The sequence below is a fragment of the Idiotropiscis lumnitzeri genome, chromosome 11, assembly GCF_059441095.1.
Source record: "Idiotropiscis lumnitzeri isolate Australia: NSW breed Sydney's pygmy pipehorse chromosome 11, RoL_Ilum_1.0, whole genome shotgun sequence".
NCBI lineage: Eukaryota > Metazoa > Chordata > Actinopteri > Syngnathiformes > Syngnathidae > Idiotropiscis > Idiotropiscis lumnitzeri.
The window spans coordinates 7,052,927-7,067,436 of record NC_142401.1 but is presented as its reverse complement, the minus strand read 5'-3'; the positions used below and the strand labels follow the sequence as shown (position 1 = coordinate 7,067,436).

Sequence of the window (14,510 nt, the reverse complement as noted above, 5' to 3'; positions counted from 1 at the left end):
CTCCTGCGATCCAGAATTATGACTATCACCACAAACATTATTTTTAATGTTTCAAGTGGGCTTAAATTCAAGTCAAATATGAACACTGTTACACTTCCCAACTTTGCAGATGCGCTGAAGCTAGTTTTACCTACGATTGGTAGCAACAAAAAATTAATGTCAGCCTCACCCACCCCATCCCAAAAACGTTTGGGGCATCAAAAGGAGTTTTTCACGACTGCGCTTTGCATGCCACTGAGAGCAAATCCAGCCACTAATAGATAGACAGACGGACTCATAACTACTTACGTTCCATCTTCATTGCTTCTGTAGAAAACCATGAATGGGTCTGATTTGCCGAAGAAGTCCTTCTTGTCTAGCTTGTTGGCACAGAACTGCATAGTGGCGCTGTCCTAGAATTTTGAACAGATGGGAAGGAATAATAAGGAGAGTTAGGCGGCGTACGATAAGTACCATTTCAAAATTGTATTACAGTTTATGTGGATTATGTCGTGTGGATTTGCACGGTGCATGCATTCACACATTATATTAGAGTGACAATTTACAACAACAACTGCAAAGCCATTGCACAGTAAAAAAAAATCAATGAGTTGAGGAATGAAAATGTCAAAATAATGATATTTCTGTATTGGTACAAATAATTCCTTGTGAAAATGGCTCTTGCAGTCCAACGGGGGTATTTTTTATTTTTTGGGGGGGATCAGCACATTTAATCCCAGTAATTTTTCATTAGAGGAAACCCCTCAATTTCTGCATTTTTCTGGATTTTGACAGGCCAACAGAATATTTTGTTCTAACGCTATAAAAACACGGAGTATGATGCAAAACACGGAGTATGATGCAAAAAAAAAAAAAAAGGCTAAGACGTATAAATACGTCTTTGGGCGGTGGAGACTACATATTTGAAAACGTATATGGATTGAATGAGTTTAGCATTTCCTCTTGTTTTTACTCGGTTCACTCGGTCTGATCCCCCCGGCGAGACAAGCGGGTTGTAGGACACATTAAATGTCGCCTCTCTGGCAGGGAAGGGAAATTCCGACGATGCTCTCTCTTCCATTGCGGAGTTGCCCACAGAGAGAACATTTTATACTGAGGTTCACCCCAATTGAACAAGAGGATAGCCAGCCCTGCCATCGACTGTTATTTTTTTATTTTTGTGCACCAGTTCAGAGTCCCCAGATTGCAATCCATTGATATTCTAGAGTACGATTGTCGGTGATCTGGCAATCTGACAAGAACTGAAATGCTATTTTCTCAATACGCTAAGGTAACTCAAAATCATTCCAAGGTTACATGAATACGTATCATATTTCAGTCAGCATGTCACACCAGCGTGAGTTACCCGCAAGCAGAATTACTTACGATGACAAGGGGATGCATATACCTCAAAAAATAATTACAAGGTTGTTCTCAAGCTCGTAAACGCTACAATAAAATACGTATATATGATTAATGTAACTTCTATATCCACGGGTATGGCAAAAAAAAAATAAAAATTCAAATGACGATCGGAAAAACAAACAAAAGTATACTTACTATGAGCGTAATGACACAAAATAAATGCGTAGGATGTAAGATTTTTAAATATATGAAAAGAGAGCATACAAAACGCTGACCTCGCATGAATCAAAAGCGAGCAGATACGACTGAGAGATTAATTCCGAAACTTTTTTTTTTTTCCCTCTGCCTTATTGTGCACTTTTTCCCCACACACATTGTTTATCATGAAGGTCTTATAGCATGTCCAAATATAAATCACCGGCAAGCCGTTAAGGCTTGAAGTACTTTCTTAATGTTCCCCTCCCAGTGGCTGCAGGCCCGACTAACGCTCGGATGCACGCTGCGGCTAATCTATGCGATACAGTGTTCAGGACACTACTTTCACACACTTTAACAATAAATTGCTGTTGTTGTCATCATTGCCTGAGGTCGTACGCCAGGCAGCCAGCGCTCCACTAATGATAGCTTGATAGCTTTTTAATGTCACAGCTTGCACCTCGTGTCAGCCGCTGCGCCGGGTGGCAAATCAGTTAAGGGATGGATGTGAGGTTCCAAGTGTGACAGATTGTGGGAGTGCCTCGAACGCTTGCATGCATGCCGAATGCCCGCTAAGTTTCTGGTTCGGGATTTGCCCCCCCACCCCCCAGTGATCTCCTGTATTTTTTTTTTTATCACTCCCAGCTAGGCATTTTGCAGCAAGCATGACCACTCCGGCAGCGAGAGGAACTTCATCTGCCCGCTTTCCCTCACCCCAGGGGATGTGTACAGTACCTACTGCACATCTGCCACATTTGACACTTTCTCTTTTCCAGAGCTCATTGCATTTCATCAGGGTACACATCCATCTCACATGCCGCTCACTGTATGACACATTAACAGCTGTGTCTCATACAACATGCAAGATGATCTAAAAGTGAAAGCGCATTAAACTGAGTGGTGTTTTGAAAATTATTCATACTCACGCACGCAGTATATTTTTGTCTTTCCTTGCAGATAGCTATACTGCGTGGATAAGTCGGCATAATTACGGCAGCAGTTGCTCACTGTGTTTCTCATGGGTATGGAACTGCACAGGCTTGACATCCTCAAAGGCTGACAGGAAGTGACAGCAGTGACGTGAAAAATTTGATGAGTGTTATACACATTCCAGGAATTTGAACTAAGATTAGATATGGCATCGATAGGCAAGGGAAGGCAGTTTTATTTATATAGCACATTTCATACACAAGGCAACTCAATGTGCTTCACACAAGCCGAGAGACAACACCTACGAGCATTTACGAACACAGCTGTTAATCTGTGTTCATAATCTGGTAAAGGTAAATCATCATAATCTGGTAAAGATCTGAAGGACAGAAACCTTCTAAATATAATTGGTGGTTAAAGGCGTCACCAAATGAAGCATTTAAAATGTGAACATGTTTTGGTAGAATGCTTTCCTACTTTAGTCTTGGGGCAATTTGCCAACGAGTGTCATTCAGAGAAATTAATTAATCCATAAAACGTATATATACATTTTCTAAATTGTAGTCCCTGCCTACCAAAGACGTATTTATACGTCTTAGCCTTTTTTTTTTTTTTTTGCATCATAGCTCCATGTTTTTATCTTTAGAACACAATATCCTGTAGGCCTTGCCAAAATCAGTTAAAATCCAGAAAAAAAAGGCAGTGATTGAGGTGTTTCCTCTCATGAAAACGAAACAAAAATTAGACCTGCTGCTTCTTCTCGGTACATCGACCATTTTGTTCTAGGCTTCCCATTCGTCTTCGCAAGCATTTGAACAGTTTTGTGTGTTGGTGGTGCTGTTGCCCTGATTCAGCCAGAGTAAAAGGACACACATACAAAGGAAGCGCTGCTGCAATAATAGGCGCGTGACAATATTTATGGCGATGAACAGTGTTGGGGATATTAAATATGCATCTGCTCCCGCCTCATTAATGTTCTGTAGCACGAACTTGCATTCGGGATCAACAGCGTTTGTTAATCTGGGGGCAATCAACTATTAATATTGAAAACGGGCATGCGTGTGTGTGTGTGTGTGTGTGTGTGTCCTGTCCATCAACATGTTTGAGTTGAAACTGAAGACGCGGCAATTACTAAGTCCTCCTCCCACTCAAACTACCTAATAATTACTTTTCTTTCTCTCTCTATAATTTTTGGTCATATTTTCCATATCTTGCTGTATAGAAATGCGCAAAGTGCTTTCAGACTGCAATTCTTCGTCGCAAGAATAATAGCGAGGTGAGAAAATGGAACTGTAGGAACTCCTTGTCAGCCTTTTGTAGTGAATTGAAATAATCACCCGACTGTGAATTTGAAGTCGGCCATACAGAAGTTTTTTTTGGTTTGCCAGTTAGGACGTGGTCAGATTGCGTTCTCACCAACTGAACCACAACAGAGTTTGCTTAGTCCCAAATATTCTCGGTCTGGTTGATGCCAGATTGCAAAACGGACTGCACTATGGAGAGGGATGAATTTAGGTGATCCAAATGCACTAAAGGATGAAAATAGCTTCAGATTCCAAATAGGGATTCAATTAAAGGATAATGTCGGCAAACAGTGAGGGTTTGTGCCGCTGTGTGTGTGTGGGTGCTCGACATGAGGACAAGGTCAGGCTGGGCTGCGTTTTAATTAAGCAAATCTCCGTCTCACACTGTCATTATCCAAGCTGATTTTGGAGGTACCTGCAGGGTGTGAAATAATCCTATATCGATTCACTTCACCGTGTTTGTTTCATTCTCTCTGACACTCGTGCACAATTGCACACACGGGCCCTGTAATTCTTCATCTTTTAATTGCACATTTGCTTTTGCTTTCAATATTTCACATCTGCTCCCTCTTTCATTGCCTCTCTGCCGCTGTCTTTGCACAATTTGTTCGGTTTCACTCTCTTGCTTTCCAATATCCTGCTCTAACGTGTGTGCGGCGAGCTCACTGGAGCATCCGTAGCCTCCAGACCGCAGGCTTAGTCGAGAGAATGATCAGCATTCACCTCATCATGTCGCGGGGGCTATTTCATTCAACACTGTGCCACTCCACTGAGTGACAACAGATGTCCTGTCTGCTGTGTTGTGAGAGGAGTGAACGGGTCAGAGATAGCCGCCAGCATAAACACACAAACGGGCTGGGAGATAAAATATCTTGATATCAATGAGCGGGTATTTGGGTCTGGCGATCTGTCAGCATGCACTGATCCTCACACTCACGAGTGTAATGCGGATCCACCAGAGAAAATTTGGTCAGGCCTTCTCTTGTCCCCCCCCCCCTTTTCACTTTCGGACCGAGTGCTTCCGCAAATGCGCACATGGAGCCACTAGCCATCTCCTCGCTCTGCCCCCGGTCATCATGGTATAACAAAATTGTGTGTGCAAACTCCACATAAAGGAGAGCAGGGTGAAATCCAGAATCTTACTAATAAAACAAGCAGAATCAAGCCCAAGTAAAAAGCAACATTTTGCTGAGCTCAATTTACTAGAAAAGATGCCGGCCCACCGGGTATTTGCCTTTAGCCAGATGGCCGTTCCAGCCCCGTTTTATATCCACAATCATTTCAACCGGCTTTTCCAAAATGCCACTTGTGATAAGAATGATATTCTACTTACTCTACAGTTACTCAGCTCCTCTGCAGACAGGATGATAGTGCCGCATTTCTTTCCTGGGATCCCTCTGTGGTAGAGAGGCAAATTATTTTATCATCAGTTATAAGTTCATATTTTGTGGTTTGACAGTTGTTCTGTGCCAAGGTCACCTCTGTTCACATTATCTACGGTACCATATGTTACATTCTGTCTAAACCAGGCGTGTGCAAACTACGGCCCAGGGGCCACATGCGGCCCGTTAAACATTTTAATCCGGCCCGCCAAACTTGAAAAAAATTTTAATGAATAAACCTTGTCAATGTTTTTTTTTTTTTTAATACTGTGGTGTCTCAAGGACAGATATTTTGTCGTAATGCTTTTGTTCATTATCATTTAAAATTAAATGTATTTTTTTTCTCCGATGAGGTGAGGTGACCAAAACACTCCTTCAAGCTGCTCCTGGTCCGGCCCCTCTGTCAAACTTTAGAACTTATTGTGGCCCACCGATCAAAAAGTTTGCCCACCTTTGGTCTAAACGAATATATATTTTGCTGCTGTGCATTGGAGTAACGGCCATTACAGTTGGTACACTTGTAGAGCAGAATTAAATTGAAAACATATAACACAAGGTACATAAAAGTAGAAATGTATATTACAAATACAACGACAAACTCCAGCCACAATAGCGCAAATAATATAAAATAAAATAAAATTTAAATCTGAACTGCGGATTATTATCTTTTCAAAGGCAGAATCTTCGATGCAGCTCTCGTATTGCATTACAAAACAACAGTGTGCAGTGGTACCTAATGAACTGTCCAATAACATATCATTGGAAAAATGGACCAATCTAAAAGAAAAAAATATTTATTTTAATCTTTATCTCTCTCTTGTATATAAATACAACTCTGGCTCGTTCCTGAATGGAAGGTGAACAAACATGAGGCCGTTTGATGACTCATGAGCCAAAACACAACGAATGCCAGATTGAACATTTAACATCAAACGAGGCTTGTACTGTTATCTCATGCAAATTGAGCTCATCATCATCTGCATGTGTTCATTTGCATGTTTTTAATCAAATGATTCTCAAAGAAAAAGAAAGTATATTGTGTCATCTATTACAGAAAAAAAAAATCATCTTGTCTTCTTTATATTAAATAGTTGATGTTTTTTTTTCATTTGTTCAGACAACGGAGGTTCTTTCTTACCTCGACTGGTTTCAATGTACAATGGCCGAATTCTTTGGGAGCTTTAAAAATGTCCTCTTGGTCCTCCCATCACTTTCAGGAGGCATCGCTTCTAGGTATTTAGTCAAAACAAATTCATGTTGTCGTCCTTATGTTAAGAAGATGGCAATTGAGTAAAAAAATAACTATCGTTGTCTGAACAAATTAAAAAAAAAAAATATACAAATATATTACATCACACGTACTGTATATGTACTAAGGAGCAAAATCCACCTGTTTTTAGCCATCTCAGGGGGCGGCCATTTTGTCACTTTTGTCAACTAAAAATGACATCACAGTTGCGCTCAAATAACAACCAATCACGGCTCACCTGTTTTCTGATGCTGAGCCATGATTGGTCGTTACAAGACTCACAGCAAATGTGATGTCATTTTTAGTCGACAGAAGTGACAAAATGGATCTGAGATGGATAAAAATGGGTGGCTTTTACTGCTTAACTCCTATTCCGTAAACACAATATTAATCTGAATGTCATGTTTCGACAAGTGAGCCTGAATAAATTCTTCTTCAGAAGATTTTTGGGTTGTCTTCCCCGGTAAGTTGCCCATTACACTGAATTTACAATACATTCCAAATTTTGAGGAGAAATGATGTGAGCACAGTAAATGCTATATGAAAACAAACTTTTGGCTCCCTGGTAGAATTCTGTTCATCTCCTAAATAATTAATTTACTATAACAAATATTCACCCAAAAATCTATTAAACATGCGCTACACGATACATTTGTGCAACTTGCTGAAAACTTTCAACAGCTTTATTCAAACTTGGTTCGGTTCAACAAAACGAATCGGGCTGGAAGTCTATTTTAGTCCACAAAGCGGCTGTTTGTACCGCTGGGTCCTCGTCTCAAATGTTCCTGTATTTTCCGGCGACAAATATTTGTTGGCTGCGCCAGTGTAGATATTCTTAAAAATGGTTTCTTTTGTTGCTCCACAGCCCATTTGTTCTCTACTAAAAGAATTGTCATCTGCGTTGCATAGATTACCCCAGCCGAGTGACACACGACCAATTTTCCCGCAACGCCACTTTTAAAACCAAAACAGCACAATCATTTTGCAGTTTATTTTTGAAATGCAGACTATTAAAAAATATTTGTGCGTCTCAATTAAGGTGGATGTTGATATTTTACAAATTGATTGACGACCTTACTAATCACTTGCGTTTCAAAGAAAGCAACGAGTGTCATATTATCTTGGAAATAGCGCAGAAGGCGGGATTGTCACAGCAGGGGCCCATCTCAAGGACATGGAGGATAAAAACATGATAATGAGTCAATCTGTGGGAGGTTTGTTCACATAATTGTGCTACAGAGTCAACGTTTTCACCCACAATATTTGTAAAACTGTTTTGCGCGTGTTTGTGAGTTCAAATGTTACATGTTACCATTCCTCCTTGATCAAATAGGATGTTGAAATTTGAAAACATTGCATGAAGGAGCACCAATGACAAAAAAATAAAAATAAATAAATAAATCCTGAACAAGCCTCTGCTTCCTTCTGCTTTCCAGGCGCTGAACAAAGCTCTCCAGCAGTGCGCAGAGGTGAGTCTGTAAAAAGTCAACTTGGAGGAGACCTTTCAAGCACACACTGAAAGACCTCCATCAATGTGCAGGCAGGGGAAACATCCCTGTCAAGTGATGCAAGAAGCTGTGAGTGCTTTTTGGCACCAAAAATTCAATGCCCTTACCCACTCTAAAAAAAAAAAATAAAAATCTACAAGACCTCATCAGCAGGGAGGTACAGCCTTGAAACGAGAAACTTTGAACAGATATGCCCGAAACCTGTGAAATCCAAAAATCAAATATGTTTTTGCATATCATGACCATTTCAAAACACACCGTCCATCCCCAAGCTGTATCGAGACATGATTTCACTTTCAGACGTCTAATCTAAGAACGACCAGAAAGAGGAGATGGAAATTATTGAACGTAATCTAATTTGAAACTCGCTATTGATTTGCGATAGCAAAAAGTACTCCAGTTATGGAGGAGGGACCTCGTGAGGACGCCGCAGAAGATGATGCGGCTTCCTCAGATGACCAAAAACAATCAAGCGGAACATTCATCTAATAAATATACCTGCAGGGTGGTGTAGGAACGGCAACATAAAAGAAAAGACCTCATGTATGAATGTCACCGTGGAGCCAGTTAAATGGCGCATGTATAATCTAACCTGGCCATCCATCAGCGAAAGGCTTCAAAGACTCAGCATACATGCATTAGTTTTTCAAAAGCAGCAGCGAGGAATAATTGGGTTGCTTTGTTTGTTGCCTTCGCCTACAGTACTGTCTAATACACCTTTTGTTCAAGCCTCTGCGGTTACTTCAAGGTAATCGTGGAAAGGCCAGACACGAAAGATGCAAAGCCAATGAAAATAAACGGCAGGGTTTGATTCTTTTCAATATGTCCGTGTTGAATACAGAGCAATGATTCAACAAAAAAAGTTGTTTTTCCTTTCAGAGTCCAAAGTGCATTTGAAACAGCTTAGCAAGCATGGACTGACATTTATAATTTAATAAAGTGAATGTCTACAGGGCACAAAGGGTTGATCCCTGTGAACTCTGCCTAGCAACAGGTGACATGTAAACATATGCCATAACAAAAATGTTAATATAATATATTATATATATATATATATATATATATATATATATATATATAATATATTATATATATATATATATATATATATATTCAAACACATACAAGTACATTGGAAAATTTGAGATATTTTTTTATTTTATATATATAATTTTTTTAATTAAAATGTATTTTTTATTTTATATATATATATATATATATATATATATATATATATATACATATATATATATATATATATATATATATAGATTATTCAATGACATCAGAGCACTAGTGAGACAGTTCTATTCAGAGTCAGATATTCAAAGTCAAGCTTCGTTCACAGACACGGAGCACTCAGATAACCTGTTGAAAGTGAGCTTGTGCTGGATGTAGTCCAGGAGTGCACTTTGGCAAAGATCCATAGTTTTAAAAAAAAAAACAAAAAAAAAACAGAACCTAAGGTATCTCATTGATTCAGCGGTGTGACTCAGAACATCTAACCTTCCCTAATAATCAGCCCAGAGAAAAGCGAGGGCTGACTTGACTAAAAATGAGGTAGAAGGTGAACAATGTCTTTAAAGGATATTAGAAAACAGATAGATTTTTCAGTTCCAGAAAAGCTGTGAAAAACAAGTCTAAAAGTTTTGGTAATGACATTCTTTGTATGTAATAGAAGTCGATAGATAGAATGAACAGAACATTCTGTGTTTTGAGCTGAGAATGTAAATTTCAAAGAGAAATAGAGAGGAAAAAAAAGCAAGTATCAAACACACCTGAGCACACAACAAACATAAGAAGTACATCCATCATGGACGCCATTTTTTTTAAAATCATTATCTTGTAGACGCATGACCAGTTGTCTGCATTGTATCCGTGATTGGACAGCACATTTCAGCCTACACACATTGACATTCTTAATTTCACCGATCCTCTACCTTTGAGAAAACCATTAATAAATAAATAAGGTCCAACTAAATGACAAACCTCACAATATGAGGCAAAGAGTAGATCCGAATACTTGTACACACACTTAACACCCTTGGAGGCTGCTCCCTCCTCAATTACCCACCGCTGATTCTGCAATGCCTCCGCCATCCATAATCTCATTTAACTTTATTACAACGACCAGCGAGAGCGCAACATTAATCCGATTGTACTAGGAAAGTGTCAGCAGCCACCACGAAGGTAAAGAAATGGCCTCAAATGAGTGCCGGTTCTTGTGTTCAGCCTCTCGCTCAGGTGTGGGCAAACTACGGCCCGGGGGCCACACGCGGCCCGTTAAACGTTTGAATCCGGCCCGCCGAACTTGAAAAAAATTAAATGAATAAACCTTGTTTAACTTTCTAAATAATGTGGTTTTTCAAAGACATATATATTGTTGTAATGCTTTTATTGACTTTCATTTAAAATTAAATTTATTTTCTTTCTCCGTTGAGGTGAGGTTACCAAAACACTCCATCCATCTGCTCCTAGTCCGGCCCCTCTGTCAAATTTTAGAACCCATTGTGGCCCGCCAATTAAAAAGTTTGCACACCCCTGCTCTAGCTGGGAGAAGAAAGTCACCCAGTGTCCATCATGCGCTCAAATAAAGCACAAGATGCATCTAAGGACGGCAGCGCTTTGGTCTCGAGGCAGACACTGTCAATTGTGCTCGTTTTATTATGCTGATTGGTGTAAATATTTGATTTGGCGCCCTTCCATTGGCCACTGGAGGAGAGGAATGTTGAGAGAAAAAAAATGTGTAAATGGAGTACATGTACAAGTTGAACACAGAATGAGAGTCTTATCGTTTGCAATAGCGCTAACACCCAGTGGGGAACAAATGACACCTTCGGCAATCAGCATCGTAACAACGGCAGCCAATTGCACGCTTTGTTTGCAATCAATGATGCTGGGCCCTCTCATTTGTTTTGGAGGGAAAAAACTATTTCATTTGCTCAAACAGCAACCTCGGAATGATTTACGCCTTGCGCGATGTGTGAATGAGTAGAACGTTGTAGCGATTCCCATCTGTCTGCTTATTTCCAAGCAGATGATCGCAAGGAGGAGAACAAGCAAATAAAAGAGCTGATTCCTCGTGACATTCTCGTATTTGTATACTTAGCGCAGCGCTTTTGAGCTGCCCCGTAGATTGAGAAGTCAAATTGAATCGACAAGGGAAGAAATTTGTTTTCTTAACAGCTGCTTCGGCTCAGGGAGAGACGAGTGAGCGATTGTTGCGTGCAGGAAGAGGAAATTGACTTGAACTCAGTTTTAGGACGCAATCAATGCTGGAAGATTTTAAGATTTTAGAAAATTTACACTCAGACAAGACAAATAATTTGGAAGGTCAAAAGCATTTCCCCCTTTTTCATGTATCCATTAATTTTTTTTTTCTGCTTACAGGATTGTGTTCAAGGACACCAGCGAAGCTTCACATGATCCCAGCTGACTTCCAGCACAAGATGGATTCCGAACTGGACCCGTCACCAGGCAATCACAATAAAAACCTGCATGACCAACACGGACAAAAGAGAAAACGCACAAAGCTTTCTTTGCGGGCCTATTTTCTGCACAGGAGTCAATCTGGCTCTGCTTCCCACTCTCAACCGGGATAAAGATTGTACTCATCCAAGTTTTTTTTTTTTTTTTCCTTAATGAGACGCCACACAGGCACTGTGGGGACATCAGCTCCACAAAGCCTTGTTCAAACAGTTTCTTTTTGATTCTGATCAAGGAGTTGCCGTTCCTGTGGGGCAGCCCCTTTCGATGTCAGACACATTTCTACAGAGCTCAGCAGCCCTGAAGCATCCGTTTCCCATCACCTAGCCCCTCAATCATGAACTGCCTGGGGGCATTACAGGCGCCACTTTTCATCATGGCATCAAGGACTTCCCAGTACATTTTAAAGATGGAGCTGGAGTGGGAAGAAGGAGCAAGCCCCTCCCTCTTTGCTGCAACTTCTCGGAATATCCGCTTCATGCAATTGTGCACAAATTGTGTTTTAAATATTGTCAGTAGATTACACTATAATTAAAAAAAAATGTGGGTCACAATCAAGAGGAAGCGCTTTACATTTTCAGAATATGTGTCGTGCTACAGACCAAAGAAAGAACATAGATATGCAATGTGTGTCATGAGCAGAATCAGAGCACTTAGTCGTATTGGACTGATGCCATGCCTGTGCTGCTTACAGCCCTTCGGGGGATTTTGCAATGGAATCGGCTAACCAGCATTATATTCAGTTAAGACCATTCTGTGGCATCTGGCTTGATGACAGTAATTCACAACTTTCATGTGCCATTGTTGAAGAAATTTAAACTTTTAGGTTATGACACTTTAGAAACAGGAATAAATTGGAACTGGGAAATGTAAAATCACTAATAACTGCTGTGATGTGGCAGTGTGGTTTGTGATTGGAAGAGAAACGGATTTACTATACAAGGTTCTTTTCAACAAGCCGTTTGAATGTGGATTGAATATAAAGCCAGGAGGGCTCTGAGGTCTGCAGACTCACGTCTGTTAGTGGAACCCAGAGTTCAAAGTAAACGTGGTGAAGCAGCATTTAGCTGTTATGCTGGACACAAATGTAATAAACTGCCAACAGAAGTGAAGTCACCTGAGCAAAAGAGAGGTTTAAAAAAAAATGATCCGCACGCTCGACAAAAGGTATAAAATGCCGTGGCGCGCGTATTTCTATCAAGTGGCCATCCCAGAGCTGTATAATAAACAAAGCAAAGTCTTCCCAAAGAGAGTTATTTGAGTCATCGGGTGAAAATTTTTCTAGTTTCAATATCGCAATGTACATCGCAGCCTCCCCAAATATCGCAATGTCATTTTTTTCTTTTATCGTGCAGCCCTAATATAAATAAAACAGCCATGCCTTCACAATAGAGAGCTAAATCTATGTCCAAACTTGAACGATGCTTCGTTTGTCCAGACCTAAACAGGGGTAAGTGAATGGTTCTTTTTACATATCGTGCATTAGGTGTGTACACACTGGCATATTTAATAAATATTGAACCAAAGTTGCTCTGTAAAAAGCCTTTAAGTTGCAAATCAATGACAATTTTTGTCAGTTTTTTGTCACAGTGTGATATAAAATTCAGATTTCCAAAAGATCATCTTCCCAGCCCAGAATTAATTTTCCAGCGGTCCCACCTCTTCATGTGGTCTCTATCTACACATTTGGGGCGCACCAGGGTTCGCCTTGCAACCTCCACACTTGCTCAAAAAAACCCAACAGATGTTCGTCTCAACTGAACCAAACCTGTGAGGTCCTACCAAAGAACTGACACAGTTGAGCAACCAACCAGTAAATATTCAGTCGCAACTCCTCCACATTCCATTTGGTGTAACCGAGTGTATCACTTCAAGCGGAGAACAACTGTTAAGCTGTGCCTCGGTTTTGACTGTGTGACCTGTTTACAAAGATCTAGATGCAGCCTCAAAGGTCTTCTCGAGTTAAATATTCCATGAACTGCTCCCGGAAGACAGAGAGACATCTGGAGCCTGAAACAAAACACCAGCTTCACATCTGCCAAGGCTCTAAAGACAGATAAATCGAGCTTCAGCGGAGGCTTGGTCGGAGAAGAAGGAAAAAGAAGCCCTCGAGTAGTAATTACACTTGTGACCATTATTCTTGTCTCACCAGCAAACCTCTCCCCAAGGAAATAAGTCTGCTACCTTGTATTTACTGTATGGTTGAGGGAAACCTGGCACTACACCGCAGTTACAGATCCAGACGACCAATGGAGAGCTTGCAAAGTGCTGCATTGTGGATTTGGTGAAATGTAGTTCAATCAGACCGAAAGACAAGTGAGGAAGGGACGGACGGAATGATACATGTTGGAATGAAACAGCGTTTAGAAACTATAATTAGCCTCTTAAAAACTTTGCACACACAAAAAAAAAACATTGAATGCATCTTTGGGTGTCGTGCGTGTTCTGTGAAATGTGACTTGGTCAAGCGACACCATCAGAGCCGCTTCATTTATCACTTTATGCGAGAGAGAGAGAAGGTGTCATGACAGCTTTATCAGTCCACTATTCCAGACTTCCATTAGCGCAACCGCACTCGAGGACGACAACAGATGGATGTGAGGGTGTTTTGTAGACACAAGCGCCGTACAAAAATACAATTAACAGACACTTAAAATGTGCTTTCACACACTGATGAAGGTGTTTGGCGCAGTCCAACTGCGATTATTTGTATTACAATCGTGTCACATGCACTCCACTTGGCCACTTACTGAGGTGAATGTAAGGTTTTTGCCATGTTGAAGGATTTATTCGCGTGTTTTGCCGTAAAGTGAACAAAGAAATGAATCAAGAGAAGCAGGTGATTGTTTTCCATTTTTCGTAATCACAGTTCACGTCTCTAACTTGTAAATGACTGTTCTGAATTTCCTTAACTGGATTAAATAAAGGTTAACACATTTACTGCCATTGACGGCTATAAACGTCAATGATCCATTTTTTTTTTTTTTTTACTTGGATGGTACTGAATGAGTTAAATAATATTGTTGGTAAACCGCAAGTGCACATTCGGTACCAAAAAAAAAAGTTAGCCTTACATTCACACCGAGAGACAATTTTGAGTCTTCACTGAATT

At 40.3% G+C, this 14,510-nt stretch overlaps 1 protein-coding gene and 1 long non-coding RNA gene across 5 annotated transcripts in view; one reads left to right on the top strand and one right to left on the bottom strand.

Annotated features, from left to right (window-relative positions):
- Positions 1-14,510, bottom strand: part of cpne5b (copine Vb) — a 76,322-nt gene that overhangs the window by 25,483 nt on the left and 36,329 nt on the right. For all 4 annotated transcript variants that reach the window (XM_088308298.1, XM_088308296.1, XM_088308299.1 and 1 more), the window contains 2 exons: positions 5,107-5,170; positions 289-392 (listed from right to left, as the gene is read on the bottom strand). In XM_088308298.1, coding sequence (XP_088164424.1) covers positions 289-392; positions 5,107-5,170 — 168 coding nt within the window. The remainder of the gene's footprint in view (positions 1-288; positions 393-5,106; positions 5,171-14,510) is intronic.
- Positions 6,728-11,882, top strand: LOC148327118 (uncharacterized). The gene is made up of 3 exons (XR_015845759.1): positions 6,728-6,867; positions 7,841-7,873; positions 11,303-11,882. It is a non-coding gene; the product is annotated as an uncharacterized LOC148327118 (long non-coding RNA).